The sequence below is a fragment of the Cariama cristata genome, unplaced genomic scaffold (genome assembly GCF_000690535.1).
Source record: "Cariama cristata isolate BGI_N322 unplaced genomic scaffold, ASM69053v1 scaffold1552, whole genome shotgun sequence".
Classification (NCBI taxonomy): domain Eukaryota; kingdom Metazoa; phylum Chordata; class Aves; order Cariamiformes; family Cariamidae; genus Cariama; species Cariama cristata.
The window spans coordinates 1-15,639 of record NW_009604195.1 but is presented as its reverse complement, the minus strand read 5'-3'; the positions used below and the strand labels follow the sequence as shown (position 1 = coordinate 15,639).

Genomic DNA, 15,639 nt, shown 5'->3' with positions numbered 1-15,639 from the left:
CAGAACATACAGTGTCAGGACAACATCTGATGAAAGGAGATAACTGGGGCACAGGAAAAGAAAAAACCTGGATCAAGAGCGGTCAGATCAAGTGCCTGAGACCACTCAACAGCTCTGGGCTCAGGCAGCTCCTCTAATTCTCTGGCTAGCAAGATGTTTTCCAGCTCCCCAGGCTTGATATGCATGTGAGAAGCCAAACGGCAAGTCTTGGGCCTTGTGGGGTCCAAGCAGAATGCGAGCGCGTGTGCAGGCTTGGAAGAGGGAGGTAGCCACACCGACAGTGGGGCAGGGTGGGCAGGGGCATCAAATGGTCTGATAGTGTTGTCTCAGTCTTGCCTGCAGAAATTCGTGGGTCAGGTTGTGCCGAGTGATTATCCCAACAATCTTAAAGAGGAAGAAAAGAGGAAAAAAGATACAAGTCAGTATCACAGATGTGCCACTAAGAGACGTGCATGGTAGAGCTGTTGTTCTTTCCAACCCCCCAAAAAGAGGGAACCTGCAAGCAGTTCTTGACCAATGCTGAGTTAGAGTGGGTTCAAGTTCAAATCTTGCCAAAACAACACCCCTCCTTCTCCCCGCACTTATCTAGAGGCAAGACACTGCTTTAGCTACACCCAAACGGACAGCTTAACTGTTGCTATCGCGTATGGACACAGCAGTAGTTATCCCTGCCTATCCTTAGGAATGGAAATCCTGTGTTAGACAGCATACAGATGTAACTAAATCCTTTGGAAAGTGAAAACTGTAATTGGAAATAACAAAGCTGTCTCTTATGGCTTCATTAGAGACATTTCTGGTATCCCACATGACGACTGCAGATAGCTTGTCTCAGATACATTCTAGGAAGCTCTAAAGACCAGAACAGAGAAATGGTAAAGACTAGCTAAGTGGGGACTGCACACTGGCCATCACTAGCTGGCAGGTCACAAAAGGGACCCTCTCCCAGCATCCTGGGGAAACAGTCAAACCATATGTTTCAGCTGATTAAAAACCTCAGTCATTTTACACACTGAGAGTCCAGAACTATGCTGCTCTCTAGTACTGCAGGAGCATCTTGTACTACACATGGAACGGGTCAACATCTCTTGTTTTCAGCCAACAGGCTCTGCAGAGTAGCTACTGGGAACCCCAAGAGGCAGAAGAAGCACCGCTGTCTCATATGGACAGACCAGTTCGAGCTTAAGGGAAACGGTTTCTCATTATGTTTACAGGAAGTTACTGACACCTACTGACTATTCCTGAGCATTGTAGATGGCATAGAGACAAGTACAGTGAATCAAACACAAACCGTTCAAAGACTCCTTTATTTTGCTGCTCCTATGAGTAGGAACGGAATGCAAGTTCCCTTCCAGCAGAAAAACCTCCTGCCCCAACACACAGGAAATTCTGCTCTTGGCCTTGAATAAAGCTGTCAAAGAGGAAGCCAAATTAGTGTCCTCTGACAAGCTCAAGGCCTCTCAACAGGTACAAGATAGTGAGAGCTTCCACATGCTGCCAACCTGAGACGAGAGAGACTGCATGTCCTGCCCTTTGCAGGGAAAGCTGGAAGCAAGTGTAGACACAAAAGATGGTAACAAAGTCACAGTAATCAACAATGCTTCAGGGCCTTAAGAAGATCACATTCTGGTCTCTTTAAAGCATTTCTGGTTTATGTTAAAAGAGCTCTTAATTCCGCCAAAGGTGGAAAACATTGAAAAAAAAAACAAACCACAGTGGCTTCCTTGCTCAGCCAAGACAAAATGGAGATAAGGACTCACCTCTCCAACTGCATTCACAACCGGTAAGTGTCTGAGTCCCATTGTCCTAAACAGGTTGAAGACTTGTGACACATGAGTATTTGGACAAACAGTAAAGGGCGATGGGTTCATGTATGGGGTGACATCCTAAGAAAGAAAAACAATTACATTATTTACAAGAGGCATTTTCACTGTCTCTAGGAATCGCTAACAAGCAATTCCTACAAGTCCTCCAAAGCACTGATCTCTGGACAGGGGATTGGACTGTGGCCATTGTTTGTTTCTCCACAAACACAAAATTATTTCAGGAACCTTAATTTGTCACAGTTTGTTTGAACACTGTAACCCCTGATCTTAAGAGCCCAATGCTGCCAAAAGCCTCTGAACAGGAAAAATGCAGGTCCATGAAAGTAAGAATGTATATTAAAAAAGCATTTTGGCCTACATAGCTACCTTCCTGTCACAAAGACAACGACAGGCCTGCCACTGACTGAGCTGCCAGCACAGAGTTCCAAACAGATATCAGCAGTTTGCCTTTCCAAACTCACTCAGGCAGGAGTCTAATCTAGAAGGAAGTTAAACTAGACAGGCAGCATCTTATTCTGAAAGTAAAGCACCTGTGTGCAATGTACCTCATAGCAGGTTTGAGGATTGATTTCCATGTGCAGACAAGGTAGACTGAATGCATGAGAAGTACAGGATGTTGGTCACTGCACCCAAGGGTGGACTTAAACATGATCTCAGGTTTTTCTAAAGACTTGGGACAGTCCTAAACATATATCAGGAAACACTGTCACAGTGCAGTGCATCTCTTACCACAATCATGCGAGGGTTCAGCAATGTGAGGTCCAGGTCATGGATATCTGGATAGCGGGGGTAATCCTCTGACATCTCTGCATGGGACAGACGAGGCTGACTTGCACTCTGTAATTAAAACAAGTCCCACTGAACCTATGTGTCACTACACCAGATAGTACATGGGCTGCAAGCAGCACAGCAAACGATGCCTCCCAATTGCTCACCCAGATCTCCTTCTCCCCCCATGCCCACAGATACAACTTCTGCAGAGGTACCCCGAGCAGCTTGTCTCAGAACGCAGCAGTGCCAGCTCAAACCTATACAGGCAATTAGCTGACAGAGCAATGGATCTGCTCTCCAACCTCTGACAGACCTACACTCAACACTGGAGGGCAGCAACAAATCAGCCTTGTGGGAGATGGGCCTCAAACACAAATGCTCATACTGATCTCAGTGATACAGCTGATCCTCTTCTGGTAAGATCTTGGCACGCAGCAGTAAACAAACACAGTATACACTGCTGGTTGCTCTACTGGTATTTAGTATCTGCCCTCCATGCTCCAGTTCTGACAGGACTGCAATTTTATGCAGCAAATGGGTCTGTTGGTTTATTTTTTTTAAAACAGTAGCTGTCCTCTTTTCCTGGGGATACTTAAACAGAAATTCAATTCTCTTTATTCCAGAGCTGCAAGGGAGAATTCACATTATCCATCTGCAGCTTTTAAAACACAGATGCATTCCTGAAAGTGTAAAGCCACGTAAGTTCTTTTTGGCAGCCCACAAATATTGTTCCCAGTCTTCTCAGCCAAGAGGGTAGGGACGTCTCTGCTACACTTCCTGATTAGGAAGACTCACCGACTGGCTCTCGGAGTAACAAACACCCCTGACAAGTAGGGTGACCAGCTGTGAGCGCAAGATCAAGCCATGGAAGGTCAAAGGTCTGAAGCGTTCCTCCATGGTCCACTCTTCACTGGGAGACTGGTCAGGGTACAGGTTGGGGTAGGGAGTATATCTGTAACAGATACTACATGTTATAAGTTGCATGAACTTAAGGAGAGACACATGCCCCCACCTCCAAAACAACAACAGCTATTTCAGCTCTTTGCATCCTTCTCCTGAACATTTCAGGGACTCTTGCTAGAACAAACAAGTCTTTTCTCCACCAAATAAAATAGCAGAGAGAGGTCAAGAGCCATTACCATAGGCAGAGTATGACAACAGCAGCAGAACAGAGAGAGTCTCCTAACTCTCAATTTCAAATCACTTGCTACTGAAGCAATTTTCAGTGCCAAGTTATTCAGATTCTAATAAAAGCTGAAGCATCTGGCAAAATGTCAGGGTCAGGACTTCACTCATAAGAGTCACAATCACTAGGTTTGAAACTGATTCACTAGACCGGGCTTCTGCTTGGGAGCAACTGCAATTCAAGCCTGGTGACTCAGCCCAGTTACCAGAAAGGTGGTATCAATATTATGGCACCAGGTCATTAGCTCCTCTCTTGGGAAAAGTCAGCTTTGCAGAGCCCTGAGGTTTCTGCACACAAGACGCCATTAATTTCTCCAGACAAGACACTTCCCCAGGTATTCAATCCTCTCCAGGAAATATTTCTGGATAGATGTTTGAAGGAAATTTAAGTTAACAGGTTGGACACCATCAAGCCAAACTCACAGGTGTGAGCCCCAGCACTGGCTGATGAGACCTGACAAATCACTCTAAAACATGGGTACTAGCACTGTTTCCTCTGACATATGGAATGACAGGGACTGTATGAGGCATCACAACACATCTCAACATACGGAAACACCCTGTTTCCATACGTTTGTGCCTACCAGGATCTCACCTTCTCTCTAGCATCTGTTGCAGCAGATCCTCCTTTTCTGGTGGTTCCTCAGTTGTTATGTGCTCATCACACATGTTACGCAGTTCACTTGAAGGGTAGGATTTCATAGACTGACTACGCTTGCGCTGCTCTCCAGCTCGGGTGAGGATGCTAGATTTCTGGATACAACAAATAATTTTCAGATACTCACTAAGCAGGTAAACAGTCATGCAAGAGCAACTATGAACTATTTGATCATAGCTTTATGTCACCAGATAAGGTGTTCCTTAGTGCTGCTGCAGTACTTGTAAGAATAGCCAATAGGACTGTACTCTCCCTGGACACAGAACCTGGAGTTTAGGAATTCAGGCACCCTTTTTTTGCTAGAGCACAAGTATGCCACAAGCATGCCACAAGCACGTTCATTATTCATTCTGACCTTAAAATTTAAGTTTCTCCAAGAGACTAAAGCATCTGCCCCACTACCCCTCCTACAACGGAGAGAAGCATTTAGGCAGCTACTACTGATCTCAATGGTGGGTTCAATGCTTCAGTGCCAAATCCAAACTTTTTCCATGTCTATCCTAAAACAAGTTACTTAGTTCTCTTAACTTTTGCCTCTAGGAATGCAGCACACAGCCTTTACCATGACGCAGAGAATGGAATGAAATAGAGTCCTTGAAAATTCTGTGTTGCAGTAGGTGCTTATATCTGACCCGAATTCTGCACAGACAAAAGCCTAGATAACAAAAGAAAGGGCCTTCCACCTGCAAAACAAAGTGTTTTACCCTTCAACTTACCAAACAAGCAACTTCTTACCTTGAATTTGATGTTATTACTTATCAGCTGATTTCCCTTCATGAACTCTCTCTCATTGCCCCGGTTCTCAGTCACTACAGGGAAAGCATGATGGACAGTTGTGCGCAGGATGCTAACAAGGGACTGGATCCTGGTGTGTGGGTAGACATATGTCAAGTTGGGTTCCATGATGTCACTGGCTCGTAGTCTGCGGAAACAGAAATCCAAGACTGCTGCATGTATCACTTCCACAATAGAAGGCTAGTGATGGACAAACAAGGAAACAAAGCAGTCCCAAAACAAGATCTTGAAGGAGCCTGCTGTAGTTTAGTTCTGCCGGCTCGTTGTACCTGTGTGCTCACCGTCACTGTGTTATTAGCAGTGCCGGCACAATTGGTTTTGGTCTTTTTTTCTAAACATAACATTACATTAGTGATGCACTATAGGCAAGGAAAAAGGCTCCAATTTGTAACACAGAAAGTGTTTAAACACTACTGGGAAAAGATGACGAGTGGGAAGAAGACTAAATTCTGCAAGAAGCAAAGTCCAGTGGAATATTTTCACAGGGTTCTGGTCGAATCTCACAAATCTGCTCCTCGGATCTCCACTCGTCCACCCCTCCTCAGAAAGGCCTCCAGCACTCCTTTCCTGCCGCAGGCTTGGTGCCCAGCTCCCAACTCCTCTCACAACAGTCCTCCTCACAGCTGCTCCTCTTGGAGCAGCCAGGTTTGTTGTAGATGGAAGCATCACCCCCCTGCATTACAGCATTCCTTTCTAAGCAAGGACCCTACCTCAAACTCTAACCCACAGCCCTACCACGGGGAGTAGCCTTACTTATCCATTTCCACTTCTGTTTCCCACTCCAGAAGAGGCACTCCTCGCAAGTTCACATGGATGTCATAGATGCCTTTGTTGAAAAAGTCTCCTGTCCATTTGGCTACCTGCAGAGCAAATGGAAGGTCTACTGAGTTGTTGCTCCAAGTACAAGGCTCCTTGGCTTATCATAGCCCTGGAAGGAACAGAGATTCAGGGCCAGCACATGTTGAAGCAGTCTGCAAGAAGCCACAGCTAAGACCTTGCACTCACCATGAGGGTGATCATTATCGGGAGCCCATAAGTGATCTCGTTGGTGGACTCAATTAGGATGACGGTCAGGCTAATTGTCATGCGGACCACTCCTCCCAGGAATGCTGCTGCCCCAATCAGTGCAAAGGTTCCCGAGTAGATGTGATCCAAGCCAATATAGCTAGGGCAAAACATAAAGCCCAGAGATTAGAATAACCTGACAGAGCTCAGTGTGCGTCTGCAGCACATCTCTCGCACACATACGCACACTCAATGCACCTTTTGAGGAGGTTGGCGACCAGGCGTCCGAAGGCAGCCCCACAAAGCAGTGATGGTACAAAAAGACCACTGGGCACGGAGATCCCGTATGTCCAGCAGGAGAGTAAGAAATAGAGAAGGAAGAACAAGGACAGTGTGACTGGGCTGAAAGTACCTGCAACACAAGAAGAATCATGACTAAAGGGGCACAGGTCTGTCAGACAAAGACAGTAGTCTGGCACCATCCACCCCTCAGCTCACAGTGGGCTCATCTCACAACAGCTACTTAGTCTTCCAGTCCAAACACACATGGAGACAATGAACAAGCAAAAAAGAGAGGAAAAGCAGGCCTTTCTTCCCATGGAGGAGGCTTTCACCTGTTGTACCAGCAGTCCCCCAGAGCCATGAAGGCCTGAAGATGCTCTTAGCCTTGTAGTTCTTAGGACAAGGCTGTTTCAAGCAAGATGAAGCTCTGAAACCTAAGCATGGGATGGGGCACTCTCTCCTAACTACTCACCATCCTGGTGAAAGAGCTGCAAGATAGCCGACTCCTGAGGGTTGAAGAACAGTGTGGCCATGTCATTGTAGGTTTCATTTGGGCAGAAAAATGTTTTGATGCTTGAATTCACATCCTCTGACATACCCTAATGCAGGACACAAAAGACACAAACAGTTAAAATCCACTCTCTCCTACATTAGCTTTTGGGCAGAATGGGAGCAACCCTTCTGTACAAGGCTGTCAGCCCATACTTTGGGAAGTTCAGACCAAGCATCAATAGCAGAGATGAGGCATGCAGCACCAATGCACTCCCCGATTCACAGCCTGAGCTCCTTTGCCAAAGTACAAAAGCACAAAGAGTAGCTTTCATTATTACCCTAAGCTCCTGCAACTGACCATAACTAACCAACTTTCACTGAAGTTCTGTTACATATTACATGCTGTCAAAAGCTCATCATGTGCCTGTGCTTCTCTGGAGGGTGAACAACACGATGGGGACGTATAATCTTCACATAAGATCACTCACCTGCAGGCTCAGAGAGTCATTGCCACTATGACTGGTGGAAGACACCTGCCGGCATTCCCCCAGAACCATGGAGGCTACAAAGACCACGACCGTAGTAGTCAACGACACCAGCAGGCTCTCCAAGACTCTGAAAGTACAAAATAGAAAACATACACTGAAGCCACACTCAGCCCTGTAACACAGTCCCAGCTCTGCACAGGAGCCTTGATAAGGCTGCAAGAAGCAGCAGTCACCACAGCTTAACATCAGAAGCAGCAGACTCTACAAGTCAAGTTGAATTATGACTTGGTGCCAGGGATTGTGCTAACTCCCCTTTTTAATTGCCTGCCCCAAAAAGGAGCTATTTCTGCCCAGAGAACACATAGCAGTCACATATAAAAAGTCACAGGGAAGGGTTCAGTGATGAGGCTGTTCGCATGGAAACAATGTTCTGTAGAGGCTTACAGGTTAAAAGGCTAGACAGGATGGGACAGGTTGATGCACAGTTTCTCATAACCTGTTTTCTTTTCTAACTGCTGAAATAGACTTATTTTTTAAAAAAACTTGGGCTTCTTATTTAGGAATTGTCTAGAGCAAACAAACAGCTATTTTTCAGAATTACGTGGCAATTCCCTCTCTAAATAACACAGACATTAGCTCAGTTATGGGTTTAATTAGCCAAGGTAACTACAAAAAAAAAAAAAAGAAAGAGTGCGATCAGCTATTCCTTCCACATCTGTTTGGACAAGACAAAAACACACTGCATGGAAACAAATCTCTGGTTTGTTCAGCTATAGCCTTTCTTGTAAAGAGCTCCCTTTATAGCCCTTGTAAGGGGAATTGCAGCTCTCTCTGTACCACCAGAGTAATTACAAAAATGCACAGGGACTGTCGCTTCTGGGTTCTGGTGTTCACTTAAGTTCTATGGAGGTTTTATTTTGTGATTTCAAAAAGAACAGGTCTGGGATTTCCTCCAGTCCCATTCACTGGGTCTTCTAGATGGATGATTTTGCTTTGTGACACTGAACACAGATCAGAGAACCCTGCACAAACTCAAGAGAGCACAAATACCTGACCAGCTTTGGCTTGGGATGCACGTTCCGCATGCGGTACTTCGCTAGTCTCTTGTTCAGGCAGTTGAAGGTGGCTCCAAGAAGGCCTCCTAGAATCCCCATCAGAATAAAGAACCCCAAATCCACAGCCGTCCAGAGGTGGCACTTCTTATCAGACTCGGAGCACTACGTGCAGAAAAGCATAAAGAAAAAGCATTACAGTAGTTGCTGCAATTTCTTACCAATGCTTCTGTCCCTACGGCAGGAAACTTTCAGCAGCTATGACCAAAGGGGAACAATTCTGTCTTAGGCTATCAATGTATTGCAGCTAAATATCAACTGCCTTTCACTGAAATACAAGCATGTATCAAAGAAAAACCAGAAAGAAACACTGAACTGCCAAGAGACTGAAGGGGGAGAAATAAAAGCACTAAATCTTACCTTAAACTCCCCAAAGTTCAGCAACCCAGGCAGCTGGAAAGACCCCCAACTTCCAAACTGAATTCCAGAGCGGAAGAAATTCAGGGTGAAGGTCGCAGCCATGGAACAGAAAAGCTGAGGAAGTGGAAAAAAAAAAAAACAACACAACCTAAGATTGGCACAGTCAGCTCTTCCTTGAGACTGTTGCCTGAAGAAGGGAACCTCAGAGCCTTCAGGAAAACAATCCACTGAGGTTTAACCCCCACTCCTTGCTGCAAAAGACAGCAGGGCTAGAATGGACAATCAAAATCATCTGATTTGGTTTCCCACACAAGAAGTTAGGAATTTCACCTAGTAATTCTTGCAGCAAAAGCTTTCTTTTCTTCCCCCCAAATATGCAAATTTGCAGTTGCAAATCAATTATGAAGCACTAACACAACTTGTTTAGAGTTGGAATTGAGGTCTTCACTGACTCTGAGAGATATGCTATCTTGGCAAATCCCCGCCTCCTTTTATCGCTGCTGAGAAAGGTAGGCTAACTGAATCCCATCAACAGGACATTTGGCATAAGAAATGCCAAGAGCATCACGAAATCCAATACATCTTTAATACTGTCAACTTCAGGAAAGCAGGCACTACAGACAGAGAAATCGGCAACCTGAAAGCACAGGGCATTGCCGCAATACAGCTCCCCAAGGCAGAGAAAAGCAGAAAGAAATCCAGCACTTGCCTACTCTGTCTGCTCCCAAAGGACTGGACTGCAAAGGGCCCAGGCACAAAAGCCCTTTCTCCCATGTACACTAAATCTCCTGCCTACAGACCTGTCCCATAGTTCCAGACACTACCAGACTCATTGCTCTTGACCTGTGGTAATTCTGAAGCAGTGATAGAGCAGGCAATCTCTCTCCTGCCAGGACAGTTCAGGAGGAGACAGGATAATCTGAATGCCCTCACGGACAAGCCCTCCCAAAGGTCCAGCTCAAGGAAGAGACATACAGAAAGAGCCGGAGTCCTTACTCACCACTTTCCATGTAAGTCCCTGGTTCCAGAAAGAAGAACCTTCTTCCAAGCTGAAAAGAGTGCCCCCAATTGGGGCTCCAAAGGCAGCCGCAACCCCTGCAGCAGCTCCGGCAGATACAAAATCCCTTTTATCCCTGAAATGAAGAGGAAAACAACTCCCATTTAGCAAAGTAGAGCTCTGGAGGTGCTTAGGTTCTGCAAAGTAAGAGATCATTCTCATTCATGGATACACCCCAGGGATACAGGAGTGACAGCTGGGAGAAATACTGGCCATGGCAGGTGACACCATTTATTCAATAATTCATTGCAGCACCATTCTCCTTCTCCAGAGCACCAACACAGAGCAAAACTCTGGCACTACACATCTGCCCAGTATATGAGGAACCATCCCAAACTGTGGGACTCCAGCAACACTTGAAAGAATTAGAGAGAGGGAAGGGCAAGATTTTGCTCATATTCAAGAGAACCAGCCTTCTCTGTAGTATATTTTGGTCATGAGGGGTGAGTAACTGAGCTTGTTCCCAACAATGAAGTCACTTAACTATTCAGATTAAAGGTTTTAAATGGCTAGAGATTTGCTGAGTAGTACAAGATAACATCAATGAACATGGAGACCAGAGCAGCATGGAAGAGTCAAGTTCTGGTGCTGTCTTTCTGCAGAATGAAACTGCAGGACAAGACAGAAACTGAAAAAATAACTGACTGACTCATCCCAGCCTGCCACCCTTCTCCCAAGGAAGTCTGCTCACTCATCCTCCTCTCCCCTCCTCCACATTCTGGGTACAGTACCTGTCACTGCGGAAATAGGGAAAGTTAAATTGGATCTTCCTCAAAGAGATGCTCTGGAACTACAAATAAAATAAAGATTTAGAAACACAGGTGAGAGAAACTTACTCCTCATACCACTCTTACAAAGCAGTGGTGTGACCAGGACAGCAACCCAGACCAGCACTAACCTGTGGCAAACCTGCACCCACAACAGCACCGCTGTGAATCATCGGACCCTCCTTCCCGACAAAAAGACCTGGGAAAACAGGACTGATGAGGCAACACACTTCCCTGCCAACCCCCTGCCATCCTCCCTTGCTGACAATGCCAGGAGAGATCAGCTCACCACTCCCATGCCATGGCACAGTCCCCTGTGTCAAGCCTGCAGCTCCTCCTTCACCCTTCAAGGTGAAGAAAGGTGCTGAGCCCTGCCCCCTCAACCCCCCAAATGTTTGTGAAGACTTGCACAGACTTCATACTTCAAGTGAGTGGAACCATTCAAAGACAGCTTAATACAAGGACTCTGAACTCTCCAAGTTACTCTGCCCTGCTGCCTAGAACACAGCCTCCTTCAGGCTGCTCTAGACAATGTGTTCTGGAGAATTCTCAGGTCTTCCTCTTGGATTGAGCCACAAATAGTCACTTCTGACTAGAACACCCAGAAAACTACCTGTTCTCTCAATAGTCCTGATCCTTCTGTCTATTTTCTACTCTATATATGCATTCAGGGCTCATGAGACTGCTCCAGCCCATGAAAATCATTTTACTGGAAAGGCAGGAAAAGCCTTTTATGCCCTACGTACAGCAGGGGCAGCATTTCCCCCCCTTCAATGACTCCCTGTCCCAACAAGATCAATAGACCACAGCCCTTCTTACCTCCTGCCACACTGAAGAGCACTCCCACAGCTTTGCACACCACCGTCCGGAGACGCACAACACCTGGAACCTTTACCCCATTGAGGTAGCACTTAATTTCAGGAATTCCTGATCCAGCTGCTACAGGCTGCAGAAAAGAAACACTGACACTGTGCTGCATCAATTTCATAGCTGACCAACATCTCATCAGTGAGCACAGCAAGGGACCAAGAGACCCTGCTTAGCTAAATCAATTAGCCCTGTGAAGCTAGTTTGATGTCCTGGGGCAGAAAGTGCTTCTGGCAAGAAGGCTTCATACCCAGGACCTGTGTGAGAGCAGCTGTGTAAGGAGCAGCAGTGAACCTAAGTCTTACTTGGATCAGGACCAGAAGACTGGCAAGAAAAACAAAGGTCAGGTTGAACCCCAGCAGCTCCAGCAAGGACAACGCAAGACAGCCTTTCTCAGTGCATTCTTCCACCGCTGCAGGGATGGTCAAGGAAAATAACGATGTTCCCCCCACCAACACACAATCATCTGGTACTGTCTGGGGGTCCCACTAGCATCAGGAGCCAAGCCTGCGCTTCCTAATCCAGCTGGGGCAGCTGACACAACACATCAGGAAGCCAGGCTTCCTTTTCAGTGCTCAAGACTGAGCTACAAGGAAGGGAAACCACTCATTCTTTCAGGGATTAGCCTTTGCCTCCATACATGATAATGGAAACCTTTCTTGGTTTCAGGGGCTGACTGACTTACGTAGGCAAGTTGAAAACTTGATTAATCATCAACAACATGACTGATGGCAGAAGTCTGAGTCAGCTCTTCTGAGCAAAACATGGCAACAGAAAGGAAAAGGTCACTTGAGTCTAACAGGAACCCATACACTAGGTAAAAGATACAGCTTTGTACCACCCGGAACTTGAGCTGGCTAAAGAGCCGTACGAAGAAATCCACAAAGAGGCCCACCTATGAAAAAGAAGACAGATTTGCCATCAGAAATTACTACCTACAAGTAACAAAGACTGTCCTCTAGTAAGTCCTACCAGAAGTATGCACACATGGGAGGACAGAGAATGAAGGCAGCAAAAGAAGCGTTGTTCAGAGTAGAGTAACTTTAGAAGCTCAGATTTGCTGCCTTCCTCATTCTCACTAGGACAGATTCATCCTAGAATTATTCCTGAAAAGACGCATTTCAGAGTACTGATCTGGTAGCATTTTTAACACCCACAACATACTTCAGAGTACAGAAGAAAGCTAGTGTTTAACTGAGGCATACAGTCAGCAGGGCTAATTTTCAAACACTTGCAAAAGCCCATGCAGTGATGCCAGTACTGGCACACATAAAAAAAATACAGTTCAACTGTAAATTGGCATCCTTTTTTATTAAGTGCTCACTTTGGACAAGTTTTCCTATTCCAGAATTAAAGGATTTGCCAGAATACTTTGCAAAGAAAGCACAGCAAGTTCTAAAAGAAAAAAAGGCTTCTTGGAAAATAATCTAGCAACAACATGCTATAATTCCCAAAAGACAACTTCAGCTACTAAGCTCTCCAATTCATGAAAGAGAATGTTTCCTCCTCTTTACTGCTCAGCCATGGACTTCCACATTACTCCTGCTTAGGCTCCTTAGTCTTATTCCCCAAACATCATGACCCTTACCAGTCCTGTGCAGACTCCAATAGCAAAAACCATGACCCACTTCACCGCTTCGTATCTCTGGGCTTTCTGCTTAGGAAGAGGATAAAAAAGAAAAAAGGGAAAAAAAAAAAAGGCAATCAGAGTCAAAGCAACATAGAAATGGGGATCAGAAAAAGGCAGTTTTGGGCTCCACAGCTCAATTACAGCTAAAGTGATAAATCAACAGAAGATGTTGACAATAGCAAACTGAGAATAGCGAACTGAAAGTGCTGAACATTTCACTCACTTTAAACCTGAGGATCAGAACAGATGCTGGGAGGTATAAATCTCCACGCATATTTTTATTCTTTTCATAGAGAAACCAAGAGATCACATAGAATTTTTTTCATAAAGAAAAAAAAACAATACAAAACTTCCTGCAGTGGAGTGTATTTAGAATCATAGAATGGTTTGGGTTGGAAGGGACCTTTAAAGATCATCTAGTCCAACCCCCCTGCCATGGGCAAGGACATCTTTCACCAGACCAGCTTGGTCAAAGCCCCATTCAATCTGACCTTGAACACTTCTAATGATGAGGCATTTACAACTTCTCTGGGCAAATTTCTCTGGGCAATTTCCACAGTTTTAGGTCTCAAGCTAATGAAAAAGAAAGAACAAGGTCCTACCTTGTTGTCCATGCTCTCCAAAACTTCCAAGTACGGGTCATTGATACAGCGATCATAATCCAGGCTCTGAAACAATGCCAAAAGGTCAATTTAAGAGAATTAGCTGCAACAGATTGTGCAAAAAACTATGGATAGAAGACCTTGTTAAATATTACAGAAGACATTACTACCCCCACAGTAGGTTTTGCAAACAACAGTAGCAGAAAACACTACTGGAAACAACTTCATTTAAATATTTCCAGCAGCAGAATCAGGAAGTGAAAGAATAGACAAATTTCACTGCCCAAGCTGAGAGATATACGGAACCAAACAGGAACACAACTGCCTAATATAACTTTAATTTAAAGAAGTCACATTGTACATATTTAGACTGTAATTCTTTAATTGCCTCAAATTTGACAGCGTAGGGGATAACATTAGATCTTTATACTTAACCTCTCACTACAACAGGAACACTAGACAGGAATTCCTCCTCTCCAGCTGAACAGCATCAATTCTTAAGCTTATCAAGCAGGGAGTTAAAAGCAATACAGAGTTGCCCAGTTGTACTCACAAAGTACCACTAGCTTCTACCTGTATCAACTTCATCTTTTCAAGCCAAGCAGTAACAGGCTGAGCTGGTGACACCCATGCTGGCAGCAACTGCTCTCAATAGCTCAGGGCCACCATACAGACATGCAAAAAGCAAAAGACTCCTGTAAGAAGCAGGACCCAATAGATGGGAAGATCTGCTGTGAGCCAGTATGACAACACAGGCAGCTGTAAGGCAAGAGTGACCAAGTAGCTACAGATACTTTCCACAGTCATGAGGAAACAAGACCACCAGAGCCTGTAAATCTCCCATTAAAAAAGTGGAACAATGCAGACAATTCTGAAAATTAATTTTCTCAACAAGAGTCTGACTTGAGCAGTGGATGTTCAAGCTCTACTCACAGGGCTTTAACCCAGAAATGTATAATGATGAGGAGCAGTTCTCTGCAAACGCAGCAACTCTTGGTATTTCTGCTGATGCCAATGCAATCTAACTAGTGATGCATTTTGAGTACCTGCCCCATTACAAACTCAAACAGATTAAAACCTGTCTGCAGGTCTTTTCACGTTAATTTCACAAGCTGCTATGAGTTAATTTCCCACCTCGTAGTCTTTGCGTGGAAGGATCTCATCCTCCTCTTCGTGAGTTTCTCCTAGGATTGTCTGCAAAACAAACAAATGTGGGAAAGGAAAATCATCAGGCAAATGAATGCATGTACAGGTGCTCATGAACATCAGTAGCAAAGCCAAAATTAGGGTAACAACTAGTTACCAGACCACAAATTACTTTGGGGTAACTGTATAAGGTCTTACCTTACAGCTTGCCCCTCGGCAAGAACACACTACATTATGGGAGAAGAATACACTTCTATTTGGGAGCTCCCCACAGCACAGTAAAGCAGGGTACTAAATCCACATCCTAGCTTCCTTCACAGTAACAGGGTACAGGGAAGCACAGGACAAGAAACTTGCACAGACAGCATTCTCCTATGCCTGGCAGCTGGAGAGAGCCCCTGACAGAGCCACTCCCCTCTAACGGCAGCAAGGGATGCTGTACGCGGGAGGGAGAGCAGCGCAGGCTGAGACACCGGCCATAGGGGCTGGGATACCAGGCCCAGCCCAAGCAAACGTTGACTGGGGTAGCGGGACAGTGCGGGCCGAGGCACTGGCAGGAGCGGCTGGGGTACCGGGCCCAACACGAGACAAAAGAGCGG

At 45.4% G+C, this 15,639-nt stretch overlaps 1 protein-coding gene across 1 annotated transcript; it reads right to left on the bottom strand.

Annotated features, from left to right (window-relative positions):
- Positions 1 to 303: 303 nt before the first annotated feature.
- CLCN6 (chloride channel, voltage-sensitive 6) lies at positions 304 to 15,088 on the bottom strand (the record flags this gene model as incomplete). The annotated part of the gene is made up of 22 exons (XM_009695469.1): positions 304 to 384; positions 1,758 to 1,883; positions 2,553 to 2,660; positions 3,390 to 3,546; positions 4,375 to 4,532; positions 5,173 to 5,359; positions 5,986 to 6,092; positions 6,238 to 6,397; positions 6,496 to 6,649; positions 6,992 to 7,118; positions 7,500 to 7,626; positions 8,550 to 8,716; positions 8,972 to 9,085; positions 9,972 to 10,104; positions 10,760 to 10,818; positions 10,927 to 10,994; positions 11,615 to 11,741; positions 11,968 to 12,074; positions 12,491 to 12,557; positions 13,251 to 13,316; positions 13,895 to 13,960; positions 15,029 to 15,088. Coding segments are annotated over 22 exons (2,526 nt in total), but the record flags the coding sequence as incomplete, so codon positions are not given.
- Between the last annotated feature and the right edge of the window lie 551 nt (positions 15,089 to 15,639).